General features: G+C 36.1%; 1 protein-coding gene across 1 annotated transcript in view; it reads left to right on the forward strand.

Annotated features, from left to right (window-relative positions):
• Positions 1-17,327, forward strand: part of ST8SIA6 (ST8 alpha-N-acetyl-neuraminide alpha-2,8-sialyltransferase 6) — a 135,389-nt gene extending 118,062 nt beyond the window's left edge. Inside the window, exons 5-8 of the mRNA XM_036889034.2 lie at positions 6,858-7,002; positions 10,440-10,552; positions 13,024-13,116; positions 14,430-17,327. Of these exons, the coding sequence (XP_036744929.2) occupies positions 6,858-7,002; positions 10,440-10,552; positions 13,024-13,116; positions 14,430-14,898 (820 nt within the window). The 3' untranslated portion in view covers positions 14,899-17,327. The remainder of the gene's footprint in view (positions 1-6,857; positions 7,003-10,439; positions 10,553-13,023; positions 13,117-14,429) is intronic.
• Positions 17,328-17,974: the final 647 nt, after the last annotated feature.

Consider the following 17,974-nt stretch of genomic DNA (forward strand, 5'->3'; position numbering starts at 1 on the left):
GAGGAGGAATGAGAAGGGAGAGAAATAAAGAATCACCAGACAGTGTTTATAATAGCTCAATAAGTGAGTTAAGTTAGACAGTAAGATACTAAAGAAGGTAACCTTGAACCTTTGGTAACCACGAATCTAAAGCCTGCAATGGCAATAAGTACTTATCTTTCAATAATCACCGAAATGTAAATGGACTGAATGCACCAATCAAAAGACACAGAGTAATAGAATGGATAAAAAAGCAAGACCCATCTATATTCTGCTTACAAGAGACTCACCTCAAACCCAAAGACATACGCACACTAAAAGTCAAGGGATGGAAAAAGGTATTTCATGCAAACAACAGGGAGAAAAAAGAAGGTGTTGCAGTACTAATATATGACAAAATAGACTTCAAAACAAAGAAAGTAACAAGAGATAAAGAAGGACATTACATAATGATAAAGGGCTCAGTCCAACAAGAGGATATAACCATTATAAATATATATGTACCCAACACAGGAGCACCAGCATATGTGAAACAAATACTAACAGAACTAAAGGAGGAAATAGAATGCGATGCATTCATTTTAGGAGACTTCAACATGCCACTCACTCCAAAGGATAGATCCACCAAACAGAAAAATTAAGTAATGACACAGAGGCACTGAACAACACACTAGAACAGATGGACCTAATAGACATCTATAGAACTCTGCATCCAAAAGCAACACAATACACATTCTTCTCAAGTGCACATGGAACATTCTCCAGAATAGACCACATACTAGGCCACAAAAAGTGCCTCAGTAAATTAAAAAAGATTGAAATTCTACCAGCCAACTTCTCAGACCACAGAGGTATAAAACTAGAACTAAATTGTACAAAGAAAGCAAAAAGGCCCACAAACACATAGAGGCTTAACAGCATGATCCTAAATAATCAATGGATCAATGACCAAATTAAAATAGAGATCAAGCAATAATATATGGAGACAAATGACAACAACAACACAAAGCCCCAACTTCTGTGGGATTCAGGGAAAGCAGTCCTAAGAGGAAAGTATATAGCAATCCAGGCATATTTAAAGAAGGAAGAACAATCCCAAATGAGTAGTCTAACATCACAATTATCAAAATTGGAAGAAGAAGAACAAATGAGGCCTAAAGTTAACAGAAGGAAGAACATAATAAAGATCAGAGAAGAAATAAATAAAATTGAGAAAAATAAAACAGAAAAAATCAATGAAACCAAGAGCTGGTTCTTTGAGAAATAAACAAAATAGATAAGCCTCTAGCCAAACTTATTAAGAGAAAAAGAGAATCAACACACATCAACAGAATCAGAAACAGAAAGGAAAAATCATGATGGACCCCACAGAAATACAAAGAATTATTAGAGAATACTATGAAAATCTATATGCCAACAAGCTGGAAAACTTAGAAGAAATGGACAACTTCTTAGAAAAATGCAATCTTCCAAGACTGACCAAGGAAGAAACACAAAAATTAAACAAAACAATTACGAGCAAAGAAATTGAAGCGGTAATAAAAAAACTACCCAAGAACAAAACCCCCAGGCCAGATGGATTTACAGCAGAATTTTATCAGACGTACAGAGAAGACATAATACCCATTCTCCTTAAAGTTTTCCAAAAAATAGAAGAGGAGGAAATACTGTCTAACTCATTCTATGAAGCCAACATCACCCTAATACCCAAACCAGGCAAAGACCCCACCAAAAAAGAAAACTACAGACCAATATCCCTGATGAACGTAGATGCAAAAATACTCAACAAAATATTAGCAAACCGAATTCAAAAATATACCAAAAGGATCATACACCATGACCAAGTGGGATTCATCCCCGGGATGCAAGGATGTTATGACATTCGGAAATCAATCAACATCATCCACCACATAAACAAAAAGGACAAAAACCACATGATCATCTCCAGAGACACTGAAAAAGCATTCAACAAAATTCAACATCCATTCATGATAAAAACTCTCAACAAAATGGGCATAGAGGGCAAGTACCTCAACATAATAAAGGCCATATATGATAAACCCACAGCTAACATCATACTGAACAGTGAAAAGCTGAAAGGTTTTCCTCTGAGATCAGGAACAAGACAGGGATGCCAACTCTCCCCACTGTTATTTAACATAGTACTGGAAGTCCTAGCCACAGCAATTAGACAAAACAAAGAAATACAAGGAATCTAGATTGGTAAAGAAGAAGTTAAACTGTCACTATTTGCAGATGACATGATATTGTACATAAAAAACCCTAAAGACTCCACTCCAAAACTACTAGAACTGATATCGGTATACAGCAAAGTTGCATGATACAAAATTAACACAGAAATCTGTGGCTTTCATGTACACTAACAATGAGCCAATAGAAAGAGAAATCAGGAAAACACTTCCATTCACAATAGCATCAAAAAGAATAAAATACCTAGGAATCAACCTAACCAAGGAAGTGAAAGACCGATACCCTGAAAACTATAAGATACTCTTAAGAGAAATTAAAGAGGACACTAACAAATGGAAACTCATCCTATGCTCTTGGCTAGGAAGAATTAATATCGTTAAAATGGCCATCCTGCCCAAAGCAATATACAGATTTGATGCAATCCCTATCAAATTACCAACAGCATTCTTCAATGAACTGGAACAAATAGTTCAAAAATTCATATGGAAACACCAAAGACCCCAAATAGCCAAAGCAATCCTGAGAAGGAAGAATAAAGTTGGGGGGATCTGGCTGCCCAACTTCAAGCTCTACTACAAAGCCACAGTAATCAAGACAATTTGGTACTGGCCCAAGAACAGAGCCACAGACCAGTGGAACAGAATAGAGACTCCAGACATTAACCCAAACATATATGGTCAATTAGTATATGATAAAGGAGCCATGGGCATACAATGGGGAAATGACAGTCTCTTCAACAGATGGTGCTGGCAAAACAGGACAGCTACATGTAAGAGAATGAAACTGGATCACTGTCTAACCCCATACACAAAAGTAAATTCGAAATGGATCAAGGACCTGAATGTAAGTCATGAAATCATAAAACTCTTAGAAAAAAGCATAGGCAAAAATCTCTTAGACATAAACATGAGCAACTTCTTCATGAACATATCTCCCCAGGCAAGGGAAACAAAAGCAAAAATGAACAAGTGGGACTACATCAAGCTGAAAAGCTTCTGTACAGCAAAGGACACCATCAATAGAACAAAAAGTACCTTACAGTATGGGAGAATATATTCATAAATGACAGATCTGTTAAAGGCTTGGCATCCAAAATATATAAAGAGCTCATGCACCTCAACAAACAAAAAGCAAATAATCCAATTAAAAAATGGGCAGAGAAGCTGAACAGACACTTCTCCAAAGAAGAAATTCAGATGGCCAACAGACACATGAAAAGATGCACCACATTGCTAGTTATCAGAGAAATGAAAATTGAAACCACAATGAGATATCACCTCACACCAGTAAAGATCACTAGCATCCAAAAGACAAACAACAACAAATGTTGGAGAGGTTGTGGAGAAAGGGGAACCTTCCTACACAGTTTGGGGGAATGTAAATTAGTTCAACCACTATGGAAAGCAGTATGGAGCTTCCTCAAAATGCTCAAAATAGAAATACCATTTGATCCAGGAATTCTACTTTTAGGAATTTACCCTAAGAATGCAGCAGCCCAGTTTGAAAAAGACAGATGTACCCCTATGTTTATCACAGCATTATTTACAATAGCGAAGAAATGGAAGCAACCTAAGTGTCCATTAGTAGATGAATGGATAAAGAAGATTTGGTACATATACACAATGGAATATTATTCCGCCATAAGAAGAAAACAAATCCCACCATTGGCAACAACATGGATGGAGCTAGAGGGTATTATGCTCAGTGAAATAATCCAGGTGGAGAAAGACAAATACCAAATGATTTCACTCAATGTGGAGTATAAGAACAAAGAAAAACTGAAGGAACAAAACAGCAGCAGAATCACAGAACCCAAGAATGGACTAACAATTACCAAAGGGAAAGGGACTGGGGAGAATGGGAGGGAAGGGAGGGATAAGGGTGGGGGAAAAAGAAAGGGGTATTGCGATTAGCATAATGTGGCAGGGGTGCATGGGGAGGCCTGTGCAACACAGAGAAGACAAGTAGTGAGTATACAACATCTTACTACATTGATGGACAGTGACTGTAATGGGGTTTGTGGGGGGGGACTTGGCGAAGGGGGGACCCTGGTAAACATAATGTTCTTCATGTAATTGTAGGTTAATGATAACAAAATAATAATAAAAAGTATATATATAGGCAAACATCTGAATATAAGCATGACCAAATTCTTCCTGAACGTATATCCTCGAGCAACGGAAACAAAAGCAAAAATGAACTCATGGGACTACATCAAACTAAAAAGCTTCTGTACAGCAAAGGACACCATCAACAGAACAAAAAAGCATCCTACAGTATGGGAGAATATATTTGTAAATGACATATCCAACAAGGGGTTAACATCCAAAATATATAAAGAACTTACACACCTCAACACCCAAAAAGCAAATAACCTGATTAACAAATGGGCAGAGGTTATGAAGAGACAGTTGTCCAAAGAAGAAATTCAGATGGCCAACAGACACATGAAAAGATGCTCCACATCACTGATCATTAGGGAAATGCAAGTTAAAACCACAATGAGATATCACCTCACACCAGTAAGGATGGCCAGCATCGAAAAGACTAAGAACAACTAATGCTGGTGAGGATGTGGAGAAAGGGGAACCCTCCTACACTGCTGGTGGGAATGTAAGCTAGTTCAACCATTGTGGAAAGCAATATTTAGGTTCCTCAAAACACTAAAAATAGAAATACCATTTGACCCGGGAATCCCACTCCTTGGAATTTACCCAAGGAATACAACTTCTCAGATTCAAAAAGACATATGCACCCCTACGTTTATCACAGCACTTTTTACAATAGACAAGAAATGGAAGCAACCTAAGTGTCCACCAGTAGATGAATGGATAAAGAAGAGGTGGTACATATACACAATAGAATATTATTTGGCCATAAGAAAGAAACAAATCCTACCATTTGCAATAACATGGATGGAGCTGGAGGACATTATGCTCAGTGAAATAAGCCGGGCAGAGAAAGACACATGCCAAATGATTTCTCTCACTTGTGGAGTATAACAATGAAGCAAAACTGAAGGAACAAAATAGCAGCAGACTCAGAGACTCCAAGAAGGAACTAGTGGTTACCAAAGGGGAGGGGTGTGCGAGGGTGGGTGGGGAGGGAGGGAGAGAGAAGAGTATTGAGGGGTACTATGTTTAGTACACATGGTGTGGGGGATCACAGGGAGAACAGTGTAGCACAGAGAAGGCACATAGTGGATCTGTCACACCTTACTACACTGATGGACAGTGACTGCATTGGGGTGTGGGTGGGGACTGATAATATGGGTAAATGTAGTAACCACATTGTTTTTTCATGTGAAACCTTCATAAGAGTGTATATCAATCATACCTTAATAAAAATAAAATAAAATAAAATAAAAAGGGACAGGGACTAAAAATATATATATATATTTAAAGAGGAACATAATGCCTAAAATAATGAAAAACTGGTCCTAGAAGGAAAATCTGCGAGAAGAGGAAATTTTCTAAACACTTCACAATTGAGAAGGTTCAAGTTTTGCTTATTACCACTTTCGATTACATGAACTGTTTTTATGGAGAGTTCTATGAAAAACTGAAAAGGGAAATGTATTGAAGGTGAGAGTTCAGTTGTGCAGCTGGAAAAAGCTCTTGACTTTAAGGTTAATTAAGCTGTAATAATCAAGAGAAACTATATTGTCTGCATCCTATAGAATTCTGTAAGTGAAATATGAAGCTGAGTGGTTTTATTCACCTGTTTGAGGCTGGGGGCAAACTCAGGTGGTCCCTGGAAGTACGTTCCTGTATTTGCATTCTACAAATAATGTTTTGCTCCACAGTATTTGCATTGAAATAAAGCTTGATACTAAGTTACACTTCTCTGGGCTTTCGGTAAGGAATGGCAACATAAAATTTGTTTGACCTAAAAATTCACTGTATTAATGTGCAATAATGTGACTATGGTTAGTAATAATGTATTGTATATTTGAAATTTGCTAAGATGATAAATCTTAAGTGTTCTCACCACCTCATACACTCACAAAAGAAGAAGAAAAAGAAAGAAAAAAATAGTAACTCTGCAGTGATGGGTATATGTTAATTTAGGTGATTGCGGTGATTATTTAACAATGTATATGCATATCAAACCATGGAGTGGTATATTGTTTAAATATAAACAATCTGTATTTGTTCATTATGTGTCAAGAAAGCTCAAAAAGATCGCTGTATTGAATGATTTTTTTCATGGGACTTGTCTCATAATAAATGCTCACGTATTGCTTTGGTGACTATTTGTAATACTGTTCTTAATTTACTTTCTGTACTTTATGATAATTACAAAATAATTATAATGTATCTTGACATTTTTCTCTTTAATGTTATAACATTATCATTAGAAGGAAGTTTTTATATTTAAACCACTATATTAACAAGTATTTTCTATTGGTGCCTACCCAAGTAGGTTAGAATGTACGGTCCCTACCTAAGTATAAGTAAGTTTAACATTCTTGGCTGCCTTGTCCTACCAAGGCACCATTTCACCATCCAAAGCCACAGTGAGATAAAAATGTCACCTTTGTGAATGATTTGTCTTCTTTCTGAAAGCCAATATGGCAAAATCCTCTTTTGCATTTTCCATTGTAGTCTCTATTTCTGGTTTCTTAATCTTACTCCTTGGTTCACGTTTATTCTTATCCTTGGCAGAGCAAAGCTTGCTTCCTGTTGTGCTGCTGTTCAGAACTTCATTGTTTCTCAAAATAACACTCCAGCTGGGACTAACATGAGTTATGAGGTGGAAAGTAAAAATGAAATCCTGATAAGAGAGAACATTTTTAATATGTTTCCAGTGGTGAGTAAAGATTTGTTGCGGTTTGTTTGTGACACCATTCCATGTGAATTTTCTCTTACTTTAAGTTATAAGTTACAATCATGGAGGGGTTAATTAAAATACCATACCATTTTGTTGTATAAGATATGTAAGTGGTCCATTTTAAAAAGGGGATTTTGAATGCAGGGTGGCTCTGAAGGGAATGATGCTCATATCTTAAATGATAAGCACTCCCAGAACTGGAGTCTTCATGGCTGATCCTTAAATGAGGTGAAATAATGGGACTTTCTGCCATGTGAGTATGAGGGCTTGGGAAGATGAGCATTTCTCACCTGAAATAAGATTCTTTCAGGGGTCAGTTTGGGTGACTAAATCAATTCCTTCACAAAGAACTATATAGGTTGATATGGCCCATCTTTGGGAAGTAAATATGTAAGAATTTATGGCCAATAAACATAACCTCCAAAAGATAGAGATCTTTGGTGTGTTCACTGATGTATTCCAAGTTCCTAAAACATTCCTTAGTACATATATGCATTCATTACTTATTCATTAAATAAACTAATGAGTAATGATATAGCATCATTACAAGAAGAAACTTCTCCCTTAATATAAATCCAAACTTGGGGGAAATTATTATCATGAAGAACATCCCATTGGTTATAAACATACACTCTCAGGCATCTTTTTTTTATTTGGTTAAAAGCAATTAGGCCAAGTCAACACTGTCAAAAAGGGAATCACTTTATATATGCATTTCATCAACTGTAGACTATTTTTCAGTTCTTAAAATTAATTTCCTTTTGTTGCTCCATAGACTTCTTTCAACTAATTTATTGTTGGTCATGTAAGTTCCATTTTTAAAAAATGTGATAATTCAAAGGAAGAATAGTTAGCTGGGAATGGATGAGAAGTAAATAGAAAAATGTTGCATGTTTTCTGGAAGGAAAGGGAGACCAAAAATAACTCAGAAAACATTCTAAAAATGCCCTCATGATGCATTGAAATTACAATTAATTGTAAAGAGAAAAGCTCAAGAATATTTATACTTCTTGTCTGTCAAGGAAAGCCTTGGAGATTTTCACAGTGAGAACTCTTTTACCCATGCAATTTTTGCTAGTGTTTTCCTTGCTTCAGACTAACCAAAACAGAGGAGCAGCAGGTTCTTTTGCTTCTAATTGGCACCTTGAAAAGAATAACTTAACACAGTCTTGATAAGTCTATATGTGATTAACAACAGCACATCCATTTCCAAATTTATACAGGTATTTTTTAATTGTGGGGAGGAAATTCTGAAGTCAGTGCAAAAACAGCTGCAAAGTTAGGGAGCTTTTCTGTGTTGCTTAAGCATTCCCTTTCCATGGCTGTGGCATCTGGGGCAGTTGACCTCTTTTCCACCGTGCTCCCTGAGTGCCCGCCCTGCCCTGTTCTGCTCTGTGGCCCTCATCTCAGGAGAGCTGTGAGGCACACAGCAAGCAGACCACAACAGGTGCTTTTGATTACATGTTGTGAAGTCACTTCCTCCAGGAACTTTGCTAAGTTACTTGAAAAGAAAATAACGAAGTTGGTTTTCAACTAGAATGAGCAATGAGCAGGCAATTGAGTTGTGCAAATTTGCCTCTTAGGAGACTTATTTCAAGGAACGTTGAAAGTTGTAATTTATTTAAACTCTTACTGAACATGAGATCCCAAAGCATATGGATTTTTCCCCAGTTGACCAAGATACTAGAGAAAAACATGCATTATTTTGAGTGCTTAATCGGAGATATGTTTCCCTCAGTAATCTTTTCTATTGTACCATAAAGAGCCTATTTGCACTCTACCCTATCTATAAAATTCAGAATTTATGGTGGAACTGTTTAGTAAATACTGTCTAAAGACATCTTAAGCTAGAAGTTCGGTGACTTGAAATAGCCTGAGGTATCTGGGAACCCTTCATTTAAGAGCCAGGCACTTGGCTAGGCATTGCATATAAATAGAATTAAGGGACATGCTTAAGCTAATATTGTATGCATTGAATGTGAGAAGTTGTGTGATGGTGTGCTGGTTAAGAGCATGGACTCTACAAAGGACTGCATGAGTTTGAATCCCAGCTCTGCCACTTTCCAGCCATTGCGTAAACTTATACCTCAGTTTTCCCATCTGTATAATGCTCATAAGGTTGTATGGATTTCACGTGTTAATGAGTAATACATGTGGAACAATGCCTCTCATGTAAAAACCACAATATTATTTCTGATTTTTAGAGATAAACCTGTGCATGCAGAAACGGAGTTCCCTTTGTTTGTTTGGCATCTCCTAGATGCAGCATCAGGGGCATATGGCTGTCCTAGTGACGTGGAGCCATTGGGCTGCTCAAAACCACACTGGCGCTGGCAGTGGAGTTCGTAAACTGGCTTTCGGCAGTAGGGTGCCCCGATTTACAGTGTTTGCTGATTTTAGTGGTACAGATACCCCTGCCACTGCCTTTTTTAATTTACCAATGGTTTAATAACCAACTCACAAAATTCCTGCATATTTACCAGCTGGCTGCTGCAGGTGGGCTCAGGCACAATACGTGGGCTGCACCAGGGTGGGCCACCGAATGGTCACTGTGCCCATTGCCTCATGCCAGCTCTGCAGCGAATGATGAGGGGGAGTTAAAGTGATACACACACTCCCTGCCCTTGAGGATCTACCCACGAATTCTAGAGACAAAGTAGGTGAGTTGGGTCCTCTCAGTTGCCACCCTTCCTGCTGGGCAAGGTCACATCATTACTTCAAGGAAAGTGACCAGAAAAGGAGAAGTGTGGTGTTGCACTGAAATGTCGTGTTTCACACTGGGGAGGATTTGATATAAACAGGACATCTTTTGGGGTAAGCCGTTAGGTCATTGCGGGAAATAAAAAAGGCTCAGGCCTTGGGATGTCGGCCCATGTTAGTAGGCCTGAATCCCAGTGGCTGGCTGTCTGCAGAGATGGCAGGCACAAATCTCATACCATCTCTGAGCCTGAAGGTCTAACTGTGTAAGAAGCACAGGCAACTGTCACTAAATTAAGTACTAATTTTATGTCCAAGAACAGAGGTTTAATGCTACTTTCAAGTGGCTTCATTTTCTCTTTTTTTGCCAAAAACGTTCCTGTCTGTCTGTTGGAAGGGCACAGCATGGGATTTTGCCATTCTCGTTGTATTTGCTTAATTATATAGATGTAAAATACATCACATTACATTTTTGTAAAAAAAATGTACTATTACACTATATTGTAGATGATATGCTGTGTATTCCTCTCCAGAGAAATGAAACTTGGGTTTATAGGATTTTGTATTTTATGTCTTAAGTTGAGCAAGATGCTATGGTGTAGCTACTTCTTTTTCTTTCCTTAGCATGTGTAAAAATTAAGCCACTTGCACTAATGTGACGGTGCCTCTGGCTCTGAAACTGTATGTTTTTCATGGTAGTTCCCCCTCCCTCCCGGCAGTCTCAGCCGCTCGCCGAGTACCCGTATGGTAGGTGTGCAGTGGTCGGAAACGGGGGCATCCTGAATCAGTCTCTCTGCGGAGCCGAAATTGACAAATCCGACTTCGTTTTTAGGTGAGACTTGTCAAATAAGTTTCTTTGAACCCAAAGATCAGTTAGATTTTTTTAAAGGACATTTTGACCCTGTAGATTTTGACTTTTGATTTGCATTGCTTAAGTCTACAAGTTATCTAGGTAGGCTTTCTTGAAGCGTTAAATGGACTATGAGGTCCTCAGAATGTTGATACCAGAAGGATAAACATGTGTTATGGTCACTTAATTCTCTGACACTCTGCATGAAATCACGGTGAAAGATGGTCTTCACCGCAGGACTTGTCAGAGCCTTCTGTGCATTAAGGCTGTAAACTGGTCTCTAAACAGCAACATTTCCCAGGTTCACCTGACCTTAAAAACTTTTTGTTAATGGCACATTTTAAGAAATTTTTTTCTGAGACAGTACTTGAGATAATGCTTATCTAGGCATGTATAGCAAGGCCAACGTCATTGTTTATTTAGTTTTCTGGCTTGGGAAAAATAAAGTTGTGCAGCTTCTAAAATCTGGTCTTTTTAAATGTTTATATCTCAATAGCAGCTAGCTTGCAAAAACAGAAACAAAAGCAGTTTCTCTGGGTGCCTGTGTAATAATAAGCCAACCTACAGAGCTTCTCCACTTTAGAATGTGATGGAAAAGTGATTCATCCCTGTTAGGACTGAATTCAGTCGAAATGCATCTTTTTAAAAAGTCAGTCAAAATCTGTTTCTCCTCTTTCTGGAGCACTGATTTCATACATCAGAGGCCATCCTTTGATCCTTATCGATTTAATGCTGCCCTTTTTAGCAAATGAAAAAGAAATAAGATTTTGAGTCAGCAGCTGCTCCCCACCACTTTCACTTTAATCTCACTTAAAATTTTTATGCTGAAGGTAGTGATAAAACAACAGACCTGACAGTCCAGTGATTATTGAATGCATTCCTTGTGATTAATGTTAAGATGGCCAATAACTGAATGATTTAGCCACTTAATAAGGTGCTTCAGTGCAAAAAAACCATGACGAAGATAAATAATCCTTCTTGTGACAGACTTTTTATAGACTTAAAATTCCCAAAATATCTGTGGTATTGTCTAAACATCCATTTTACTTCACGGCAAATATAGGAAATACAAGTTTAGGTTTAAAATTATTTTTTAAATTTCAAGTTAACTTTATTTATAGCTCTAAGGTAAATGCATATATTTCTAGATTCTGCATTTGCTGATGCCAGGTGTTTTTCTCAATAGAGAGCTCCCTTTGAAGTTAGCTTTTCCAACTGAAAGGCAAAATGAGGGCTAGATGTGGTTGGTGTCATTAAAATCTATTTAATTTTTAAGCCTGTACTTATTTTGGCTATACACATTCAAAGTTTATAAAAACAATCTGGAAACTGCTTTTTTTTATTTCAAAAGATTGGGAAGCTATCAGTCCAATGTGTAAGGAACAGAATAGGCAATGAGTGGCTTCTCATATTATATTCAATAATACCCATCATTTCCCTCAGGAGTCTCTATGATATTATACTGAAAAATACCTTTGATTCTTCAAAATGATATGAGACTACTCTAGAAAGTAGGCTTGTTACAGAAAACCCACTAATGAGGGCATTTCAGTGGCCTGTCATCTATGATAAATATTTATTTTTCCCAAGGTGCTGTATTTAATTATTTTCCAATGCATCTTTTTTTATCAATGAAAGAAGTACATGTTTCATTTGATTGTATGTTTCATAGAGTGTGGAACAGAATATTTCAACCTCAGTCATATTGCAGAACACATCAACTTTAAATAGCCTTCCTTGGGAAGTTCTCAGGAGATGTTCCCTTTGTATGTAGAGCTTTAAAATAATGGTTAACTTGAAATTCAGTAAACAATATTTAGGGAGTCATAAGCAACTTTCCCTTTATTGTGACAGGAATATAATTACTCAAAATTACAGTTCTTAATTTGTTTCTCAATTTAAAAACAAATTAGCACTCAGAAGAGGATGAGAACATCAACATAAAAACATCATTATAAGAACATTAGGGTTTTATTTATTAATAGCATAAATTGATGGAGAAACTGTCCATATGGAAATCAGGAGATTTCTTTTTTTTTTTAATGTAGTTTTTCCTTCTATAACCTTAGTCAAATTGCCTCAATTTTTTAAAATGTGTAAATTGGTGACCATACCACTGTGAGAACATAATCAATATAAATAATAATTACAATAAAAGGATTGTGAACTCTTCAAAAGCTAGGCAAGGTATAATGTCATTTCTAGTTGTATTACTTATAAAGGTCTTAATCAATATTGAAAGCATTTATCAAATTCTTATATAATTCATTGTTGACATGCCAAGCAAGAGTTCAGTACTTAAATAGTTTTAAGTGGAAATCCGATGAATTCTGAGGATCTCTTAACAGCAATGATTTTCTCCAGTAAAATGACAGTAATCATGTATATGTGTTATATACACACTTTTTTCTTATAAGTTGTATTTTGAAAATAGTTTCCCTTCCAAATTTCAGGTGTAACCTCCCCCCAACCACTGGAAATGTTAGTAAAGATGTTGGCAGGAAAACCAATATTGTGACTGTAAATCCCAGTATCATAAAACTGAAGTAAGTGACATAACTGTTCAAGAACATTTTTACATTGTTTAACATGTTTCTTAATCTGAGTACTAATCTTATTACTGAGACTGCCTTACAATACAGCTGGGATGGTTTTTGGAGAAAATTCATAAGAATACATTTGTAATATTTGATATTTTATCAAGGTTGTGGCTCGTAAGAACTATGACCAGTTGTACTTCTCCTGTCATAAGCTGAATGCTGCTAATCAAATGAAAACTTATTTGTCTCTTCGTCTTTTTCAACTGTAGTCAAATTACTTTCTCATTTTTCTTTCAGAATTTTATCATTACTCTTTTATCTTGGAAGTACTTTCTTGATTAAACTTAGTCTATGTAGAAACTTTGGAGAATAAGCCTTAAGAGAACCTGGCAAATTCAAGTTTTCTCTTTGGATAGTTTACTACAAAAAAATAATTCCCATATTTCATCTTCCACACTGTAACTACTGCAAAATGTTGGCTGGTTAACAAAAACCCCATACATAGTTTTACTCAATTGCTTTCATTAAAAGTTACTAATAATTGTTATTAATAGAATACACCTCTCAAATAATTTCAGTATTTGAAGAGAATATAAAATATTACCTGTCTCCCAAAGTATGTTTTCTAAATACAAATGATCATGCATACAAGTATATTTAAGGTATTATTAAATAAAATAATACTAAAGAATTATTTAAATAAAAAATATTGAGCTATCACAATACATGGGGGAAATTTTTAAATGTATATGTATTTGTATTTTTGAAGTTTTCTAAAAGAAGCTTTAATAATGCATACAAAAGACACACAAATCACAAGTGTACTGCTCAACAAATTTTTTAATGTATAGATATTTAAATATATATATTTAACAAGGTATATTTCTTATATCTTCTAAATATAAGAAAATATAGATACTTTCAATGTGTAGATATTTATGTGTTGTATTTGAGAAAACACTTCATTATAAATTTGGAAGTTGTTTCAGCATCAGAAAGCAACCATAGAAAAAAACTACCAAGTTGGAGGACAAAATAACATAAGAAATGTGTGTCCAGTATGGGTATAGCCCAGTAAAAAAGCAGAAAGGAAAGCCCAGCAGTACCAAGAAAGAGAGAAGAAGGCCTAGGCCTTGATATTTTACATGATGCTGTAGAGTTTTCTTTAAGTCCCCCAGTTTTTCTGTTTTGCATATAGTGATATATAAATGGTTCAGATTTTTGGCCAGTGGTAAATTCAGCCTCATATTACCAAAGCTGCTACTTTGATTTTTACTGTTACTATTATTATTTTTTTATTATTATTTAAAATTTGGCAGATACGGGAATTTAAAAGAAAAGAAAGCAGTATTTCTGGAGGACATTGCAACCTATGGAGATGCATTTCTTCTTCTGCCAGCATTTTCCTTCAGAGCCAACACTGGTTCCTCTTTTAAAGTGTATGATGTGCTGAAGCAATCTAAAGCAAGACAGAAGGTTATATTTTTCCATCCCAAGTACCTGAAAAATCTTGACCTTTTCTGGAGAACTAAAGGTGTGACAGAGTATCGCCTGTCCTCCGGCTTGATGATCACAAGTGTGGCAGTTGAACTGTGTGAAAATGTGAAGCTGTATGGATTTTGGCCCTTCTCTAAAACTGTAGAAAACACACCTGTCAGCCATCACTACTATGACAACAATTTACCTAAGCGTGGCTTCCATGAGATGCCCAAAGAATATAGCCAAATTCTCCAACTTCACGTGAAAGGAATCCTCAAATTACAGTTCAGCAAATGTGAAATAGCCTAAGCAAAGTGTCATGAAGTGGGAATGTTTTTGATATAGTGCAGCCGGCGAGTAACAATGTTTCTGGACCGTGAAAGAGGTGGTTGTAGAGGACTATAGGAAGAGCCCCCGAACATGGTCTGATCAGAGCTCCCAACTACGCTTGCAACCTCAGCAACTCGCACATTTGTTCTGGTCTTCAGTCCCGCTCCCTGTCAAATAAGGATTGTGGTATCTAACTCATATTAAGAAAATGTGAAAACTCTTGGCAGAGTACAGGTAGAGTCTCAGTGAATATTTCCTTGTTGGTATTTATGACAGCCAAATCGAGCCCTCAGCAGACCGATAATGAAAGGCAGGCCATCTGAAAGACCCTTTCACTAGAGAACAGACAAATTGTCAGTATTCCCGGGGGTTCTTTCTCTGGCAGGCCTATTATCAATAATGTCCATCTCATCTTTCTTCCTGTCTTAAAGTGTGTGTAGAAGAAAATTATGTATTTAAGAAACCATTGATATTCAGGAGTGAAATCCTTCTCTTTGTATGGTAATATGCCTGCCGCTAATTACCTTCACTTGGGTCTTAGCTGAGATGATACATTGGTTGGATTTAGGCCAGTTCTTTCCCTCCTTTATCTACACCTTTGAGTCACTCTTTATAATTCATATTAACTTCCTGCCTTGCTCTTAAATCTTTTCCTCTTCCACTGACAGAATCTCTTTCAAGGACGTGAGTATGTACCACACCTGGGTTTTCTTACTTCTTGTCTCTGGGGTCACATGTTCATTTTTTTCTTTTTTGAGTTAGTGAACAGCTACTTCATGCCAGACCCTCTAACAGGCTCCATGGGGGATATAAAAGTGACTCGGGCCTGCAGGAGGAGACAGATGTGCACGTCATCAATGATACAGGGTGATAAATATTATTACAGAAGTTGTGAAGAGTACTATGAGGAACAGAGGCAGGAATAGTTAATCGATTTCAGTGGACTCTGTTTCAGAGAAGAGGTGATTTCTGAATAGAACCTAGGAAATAGATAAGGTTTTACCACATGAAGAAGATTCTAGAAGGAGAGAATATAATAGGGGAAAAAACTGTCCCCACCATTCTAATTCATCAAAATCAGGATATCTGAAGTAAAATCATGGTCTTTACTTCAAAAACTGCCATCAAGGGTAGGATATATCATACAGGTGGTGGCTTGGGCCCACATCTGTGAAATGGGAATAGATTGACTTGCTTGGTCTCACAGGAAAGCTGTAAGGATTAAAGCACACCAAAACTTAATTCTCATAAAGAAAGGTATATGTTTACCTGAGAAGTAAGACTAATAATTTAAACAAAAATATAAAATAAGGCTTAAGTAGATGACTATTACCATTTTCTCACCACTCCCTTACATTATAATAAAACCTGTTAATATAGCTCATCCCTGTGTACTGAATAATTTATTTGACTTCAATAAGTAATTGTGTGCATACTTTCTTGCTCATCTTAATATCATTGAAAGAAGAGCAGAACAAGAAGTAGAGCAGACTGGGCAGCATCCTGAATTACAAATATAAATCTGAATTCTTACCTTAGCCAAATTACTGTTCTACTAAATGTTCACTTGTCAGAGCACTCTGCTCTAAATTGTTTTGATAAAGTACATCTTTAATTTGGTTGTAGTTGACATTTGTGATGCAATCTTACTTCACATTTTCATTTGTTCTTTCATAGCAAATGAAACCTATTAGCTCCGTTAATTGATTAAAAGTTCATATATAAGTATTGTCCAAAAGAAACATGCTTTTAAGTTACATTAAGTGTAATTCATTTATCTTTTGTGTTGATGAATAAGTGGATACTTCTTACTACTTCTAATGGATTTAATTAGTTTTTAAAAATCATCTAGCAATATTGGTAATGTCTTTTATGTCACTAACAATGAATTATAAAAATAGATAAGAACACTAATATTTTATAATTAGTAAAATGTTTCACTCACAGTGTTTCCTGAGTAGAAAACTTAGTTTTCTTTTTTGATGACACTGCACATATGTGATTGATGAGTAAAAGTAATAGAATATACTGAATAAATCATTAAATATACAATGTGGAGATTGTAAGTTATTTTAATAAAAATTACATGACTAGGACATTTAGCACTTACTTAGGTTTTTCCTGCATAGCTTTCTATTTTAACTTGAGAAATTTTCTCTAGAATATCAAAACAGAATCTTCAATGTCACTGATACAAAGTTCAGAAATATTCAAAATGGTATAGGAGCAGTGCCCTAGTGATATGCATGATCTTGTAAAGGTTCAGTAGGAAAAATTTAAGTTTTGGAGAAAATTGTAGACCTTTCTAGATGAACACAGCCACGGTTGTTTTTTTGTCCAACATTTTTATCACTATGTTGGAATTTTACAACAGTCCCAGCAAGCTACATGATAACCGAAAGTCTTTGGTCCAAAAAAAAATGTACATTCTTTGTATCTTTCCCAAGTTGGTCTGTAGCTACGTAAAATTGTGACAGCTTGCAGCTGCCATTACCTGAAGCTCCTCTTTCCTGTCTGTGGTGCAGTCAGGGTTTTTGTGGGGAAATAAAGGGAGTGAGATCCTCATTCGCGTCATCATATTTCCTCCTTGGCAGTGGATTACCTTCCACATGTTCCATTTAACGTGCCAATAATGTCCTTTTGTTTAGAAACAGAATTTAAAAAATTTTTCTAAAATCTAATACAACATAAATTTTGATAATGTAGCATGTCAGCTATGTGAATTGCAAATCATAAGTCACAGTTCTTTTTGTTCCATAATGGTGAATTATTACAAGTTTTTCATGAAGACTAAAACAAAATGAAAAGCTATGAATTCCGTCTTGTAGATTTATAAGTGAACCACCAACAAGTCTGACTGTGACACACTCAGGAAATCTTTGGGTGTAATAAGCATTACTTAAATGTTGTTAGATGAATTGGATTTGATCTTTGCTATTAAAATTCAAGTTATCCATAGATGTTGAAAATAAGATGGAATATTGCTGCTAGACAGTACTAAACTCTAGTTAAGATTCCAGTTCATACTACCACATGCCACCAGTTTCTAGGGAGA

This window comes from Manis pentadactyla, chromosome 3 (genome assembly GCF_030020395.1).
Source record: "Manis pentadactyla isolate mManPen7 chromosome 3, mManPen7.hap1, whole genome shotgun sequence".
Lineage (NCBI taxonomy): Eukaryota > Metazoa > Chordata > Mammalia > Pholidota > Manidae > Manis > Manis pentadactyla.